Genomic DNA, 6,216 nt, shown 5'->3' on the forward strand with positions numbered 1-6,216 from the left:
GTTAACAAGATCTTAACAAAATAATGACAACCCTGTACATTTAGCAACATGTTTTCATACAAAACAAGTTTAGATGAAAAACTATAAGAATCATATAATATACATGTACAAGAAAAAGAGGTAAACACTTACATAGAATTTTATGTGTTATGGTTGAAGTAATATATACAAGTGTTTATATTTTATATATATAATTGCTTTTATATTGGATGAATAAAGAATATATATGCGAAACAAGTGTATTTTTAATATTTATTTATAATTAATATATTTATTAAAAATGAAATAGAAAATAGGCAGACAAGGAATCTTGGCGATTGCGGAATTAGGGGGGGGGGGGAAAGTCCCTGAGCACCAACACAAGTCACAACCAACAACACTCACTACATACAACATATTATTATTAATAGTTCTCTTCTCTATCAAACCTCAAAACCTTTCCTTTCTTCATTCTTGATCATTCCAATTCTGTGAATTCACACATCAAATTCTTCCCTCAAAATGCTAACATGCATTGCTCGTCCCAAACAGCGCGATGAGGCCGATGAATCAAAGCGTGTTAATGGTGCCAATAAACAAGCCATCAAAACTCTTACTTCTCAGGTAAGCAATCTTGATTCGCTTTGTAAATCGTGTGTGTGAATTTTCTAGGGGCCATCTATACACATACCTTGTGACATCTAATTTCACACTGTTTGGTCAAACGATTTTATTGGCCGAATAATAGTTCAGCCAATAATTTTCAAAGTTTAACTTCAGTAGAAAATCCGTCCAAATATTATAAAACAGCTCTTCTGACCAATAAAGTTTAACTCCATTTATGATCAGAACGGTCGTCCAAATATTATAAAACAGCTCTTCTGACCAATAAAGTTTAACTCCATTTATGATCAGAACGGTCGTCCAAATATTGTAATACGGTCATTCTGACCAATAATTTTCAAAGTTGACTCTATTAAGATTAAAACGGGCGTCCAGATACACTATAAAATGCGCATTTTAACCAATAATTTTCAAATTTTAGTTCTATGATGGCCCAGATATTTAAAACATCCACTCTGACCAATAATTTTTAAGTTTAACCGGTTATGTTAAAAACGACCCATCCGGATATTGGCAGAAAGACATTTTGATAAAAATTTTCAACCCTACTATGGCCAGCCGGTTGTTCAAACGAACCAATAATTTTCAAAATTTGACGGAGCGACATGTAACGACCATTTCACTATACATTAAATTTATGGATTGAATGTTTCGGAGTTGATTGAAATAACTGAATTTATATCACAGAAAAAGGATATGACGCTAAAAGCCTCCGGATCAGCATACCGGAGCTGCAACCCATGCACCGGAGCAGCAATGATGACGCCACAACAGCAGCAGTTACAAAAGAGCAACGAACCGGAACCGGACTTATCAACGTCCGTGTCGGATAGATTCCGGTGGCCGTACAAACGGATCGGGAGCAAAAACTCGAGCTCCGGCAGGGTTTGGGGGAAGGAGATGGAGGCGAGACTCAAGGGGATATCGGTGGGAGGTGACGTGTCGGTGGGGACGTTGTCGGCTTCCGCCAGTGGCCGGAGACCCGACCCGATTGTGTTGGAAGAGGAGAGTGAACCCAAAGAGTGGGTTGCACAGGTGGAACCTGGTGTCCTCATCACTTTCGTGTCTCTGCCACGTGGCGGTAACGATTTAAAACGGATCCGGTTCAGGTAACTTACTCTTACTAATTAATGTTAATCCTGTTTATTAATTGAGCTCCCTCTAGGCACCGAATTATCATAGTTAATTTTGATTAATCATGACTAATTCTAATCAAACCTGATTAATCACTCGTCCTTACACCACCGTCTATGTAGCAGTTACTACTACAACACTGCATCGCATCTAAGTTTGAACGTCACCGATTTTTACCAATAATCTTATTTAAAGTAACATCTCAATAAAGTTAACATTTTATAATTGTTTTACTATGTAAACATACATGACCTACCATGTGAACATGAGTAATTAGATTGGGGTTCATTTTCAAGTTTGTTCATAGACATATTTTATTTCTTCATCATGTGAAGCAGCCATAGGGGGTCATAAGGGTAGATGGATGCTTGATTCATGTTGCCTCACAAGACCTTTTGAGTTCCTACCGAAATAATATTTTAACAAGATAATAAACTTATGTTGTTTCGCCTAATTTGGTTTATTTAGGTGGTAGACTTTCTCTAAGAGAATATATTATCAATAAATGGGTAAAATCACTTGTTATTAGTTTTAATTGAGAAAAAATGAGTAAGAGGGAGATAAACATAATTAATAAGTGTTGCGTGTTTTCTTAAAAAATAAGACAAATTTTTCCACCAAAAATCCCTCAACCCTTGATTTGCAAGGATTTGAATCCATCACCTTAAATCTGTGAGGGAGAACAACATACCACTAGACCAATAGTTCACGGGTATAAGTGTTGTGTTTTTAAGTTGTTAAGAAGAAAAAGAAATAGAGTTTGAAAGGCATTTTTTATAAAATTTTCAGGAAAGGCTAATAGCTTTTCATAATGACATAAAAAGTCTGTGTTTATTAACCTTAATTAAATCATCATATAGCTATAAAATTTAAATTTTCCTTACATATATTGTCAACCCCATACTGTATAAATCCAACCAGCCTTCTTTTTTGAATTCAAGAACACGGAAATAATAATAATAATCTATCTTTCCTTTTCTTTTCTCGATCCCTATGTCTTTGATGTAGAACTTGAGAAAGCAACATAACTATGTAATCTTTTTTGAGTCCTAAAGTAATATTGTTTGTGAAAGTATATTAGAGAAATAAATGCATTATTATTATTATTTTGTCTTGACCTTAGTTTTGTTACTATTTGTTCTGAAAAAGACTTAAGAGATTCATGAGCCTTAAATTCTAATTTCTAATATTTCCAGTTGCTAATTAATTTTGTTTTCTTCTTCTTCTAGACTTGTTTTTTGACATGTACAAAATGATGATTCCTTTGGTAGGTGACACAATCATCATTATCATTATCATTATTTTCTTCGAAATTGGTCACAGCATGCATATAAAGTCATTTGCAATTATAATAGATTTCCTCTCCTATTCAAACAAAGACTTTGAATACTCCCGCTGGCCATACAAACTATAATATATGGGTGGGTACCCATTAGCATAATAGATTATCAAAACCATTAAAAAATCTTTATTTCACAAGCCTATATATTCATTATTCATAAAATTAACACTTGTCTAATCAGCTTTCTTCATACATATTTTGTAATATATAAAAGCTACAAATATATTAATTTATAGAACTTAATATTTCTATGAATGTAACCTCTTTATAAAAATCAAGTAATAATAATTCTTTATTTGTGAAATCGGTGGTGTGCGTGGGGCAATATATCCTTAAAGCTGTCACACTCGTACTGCAAACATCATTATGAACAAGGCCCCACTAGAAAAATAGCACTCCAATTTATTATATGAAAAAGTCCAAAAAATGTAACTTATTACTCATTAGTGGGCCCCTGTTCTAAATTTTGTATTCTTGGTATGTTTTTTAACCAAAATGCTGCTGCCTTGTCGGATAACTGTCTGCTCTCAACTTTTTTTTACACTTTGTCCCACCTATGCTTTGTCATCTTGTGATGGTTAAGATGACAACAATGAGAAACATGTCTTACCATTTTTAACTTGGAATAGTGATCAAATTTGAAGCTGAAGATTCAACAAACATGAAACATTATGTCTCTTATTTCAGTTCCACTATGATCATAAAAGAACATAGTACCTTATTCATAACATAGTTAGTGATCATTGAATTGTCGTATAATAGTTTGGATGTCGAGTTTGTGGGCCCGAAGCTAAGTTGATTTATGTTTTAATTCATCTGATGCATGGTTTCATAGCAGTGTTTTGTTTTTCACTTGTGCTTTATCTTAGAATTACCCTTGTGAAACTTTGACCAATAATTTTGATTTTATTTTGAAATGATGGATTGCTTGCTTTTTTTAACACCGTCACTTGATTGTGCATATTTGCTTTATTAGTATTATTTTCCCATTAATCTATCTATATTAATTTGGTTTCTGTTTAAAATATTATTTATGCATGTCCATATTATCACAAGATCTATATATTAATAAAGGAGCAATGTCCCTTTTAGTCAACAATAGTGGTTAGGTTTTTGTTTTCTTTAATTAAGTGGAATCCATGATTAACATGATCTATATATAATATAGCCTAAACTACAAGTCTATTTCATATGCATTGGACTTTAATGCAATTCATATAAGATGGTGACCTAAGGCCTAATTTAGCCTTACTCCTAAAGGTACCTTTTAGTCCTTTGTGATAGTGTTCATGTCATGAAAACCACTTGTCCTTAAGTGCCTAACAAGCATTATAATTTATAACTCATGTTTAGCTAGATTTTACTCAGTAATAAAAAGTAAAGTTAGATCCAAAATTATGACCGTAAAGGTTACGACTTATAGTTTTTATTTTTGGTTAGCCGAGAGATGTTTAACAAGTGGCAAGCTCAAAAATGGTGGCAAGATAATTATGACAAAGTGATGGAACTTTACAATGTCCAAAGATTAAACCGACAAGCGTTTCCCCTTCCTACACCTCCAAGATCCGAAGACGAGGTGGGAAAGCATAATGACGTACGTGTTTAAATATTTAATAGCGATCATAGTTTTAATTAAGCTTGTATTGCTTTAACAGGGTAGTAGTATTATGAAATTTGAATGCAATGGGGACAGTCCAATAACACCACCTTTGAATAAAGAAAGGTTACCTAGAAACCTATACCGCCCGATGGGAATGGGATACTCATCCTCAGATTCACTTGACCACACGGTGGGTCGGTCCAACCGGGACTCATCTGGTCTCACTGCAACTCCAAAACTATCAAGTATTAGTGGGGCTAAAACCGAAACATCATCCATGGATGCTTCTATAAGAACCAGCTCATCACGTGAGGCTGACCGGTCCGGAGAGCTATCTATCAGTAATGTCAGTGACATTGAGAACGAGTGGGTCGAACAAGACGAGCCCGGTGTCTACATCACCATTAAAGCACTCCCGGGTGGCTCCAGAGAACTCAAACGTGTTAGATTCAGGTTTGTGGACATAACTTCAGTTTAACTTTTTTAAAAGATTGGGGAATTAATAACATTAGAAATATTGAATTGCAGCCGAGACAAATTTGGGGAGGTGCACGCGAGATTATGGTGGGAAGAGAACCGTGTTAGGATCCACAAACAATACTTGTGATGGTGAGAAAGATATGCACCCGATGGAAGTCGAATATGTTCAACAGAATGTTGAATGTTGCTGTTGGTATACTTGGCTGGTAAGTTTTAAGAGTTCTTTATATTTTTGACACTTCATTAAGTAAATGTAGGAGCCATATATGTTTTTTCATATATATTATTGTGGAGGACAAAGATGGTGTATTCAAGTGGAAATTAATCAAGTTGGTTGGTATATTGTTACTAAATTTTCAACTTAATTCATAAAATTTGTTATAGCAAAACGAAATATCGATCTATGTATCAGTATTCGAGTCTAGCTAATAAAACGAACAATAATAAGATCCATCGACAACTACTTAAAGTCTATGATTGATTTACGCGTCTGGACGCACCAAATCAAGTGGCTCTAAATCTGACCGGAAGGAGAAAATTTGATAAGGGATGTCATTTAACACCACCTTACTGATCATGTTACTTCCATGCTCTTTAAAATTGTAGAACAGGAGCGCGTGGTCATCCACCATAACGCTTGTATCCGATCCATATAAGGCCTTCAGCGACTCAAATTTACTCTTAGTTTCCGCAGCAACATCTTGTTTCTCCCACCGTTCATCCAACGTGTGAACCCAGATCTCCCAACAGCCATTAGAATTTATCGGCTTACAAGCTAGCCCCAATCTTACACCACACTTTACTAGCTCCATCGGTGGATTTGAAAAACCAGACTCATCAAACGGAATTGGAGACGAAAAGACTTTCCACTTTTCTGTATATGCGTCGAACTTAAACACGTCGTTATTCGATAATAACATGTAGACTGCACCGCTCACTGTGATTAGTTGCGAGTTAGTAAAGTGTACACGATGATCAGCCAACTTTACGTGCTTTAGTGATCGCCATTCCCACGTCAATGAGTTGAATATATCACACCGATATGTCGTGTTGAAAT

At 35.0% G+C, this 6,216-nt stretch overlaps 1 protein-coding gene across 1 annotated transcript; it reads left to right on the forward strand.

Moving 5' to 3' along the window:
- The first annotated feature begins 469 nt into the window (after positions 1–469).
- On the forward strand, positions 470–5,520 carry LOC143614339 (protein Brevis radix-like 4). Its single transcript, XM_077087810.1, has 5 exons — positions 470–603; positions 1,291–1,712; positions 4,520–4,655; positions 4,735–5,132; positions 5,208–5,520. Exons 1-5 carry the CDS (start codon positions 502–504, stop codon positions 5,284–5,286), a joined length of 1,137 nt encoding a protein of 378 aa, XP_076943925.1. The 5' UTR covers positions 470–501; the 3' UTR covers positions 5,287–5,520.
- The last annotated feature ends 696 nt before the right edge of the window (positions 5,521–6,216 follow it).

The sequence above is a fragment of the Bidens hawaiensis genome, unplaced genomic scaffold (assembly GCF_021521415.1).
Source record: "Bidens hawaiensis isolate Kalapana, Puna unplaced genomic scaffold, B.hawaiensis_p1.1 tig00039687_1, whole genome shotgun sequence".
In the NCBI taxonomy this organism is placed as follows: Eukaryota; Viridiplantae; Streptophyta; class Magnoliopsida; order Asterales; family Asteraceae; genus Bidens; species Bidens hawaiensis.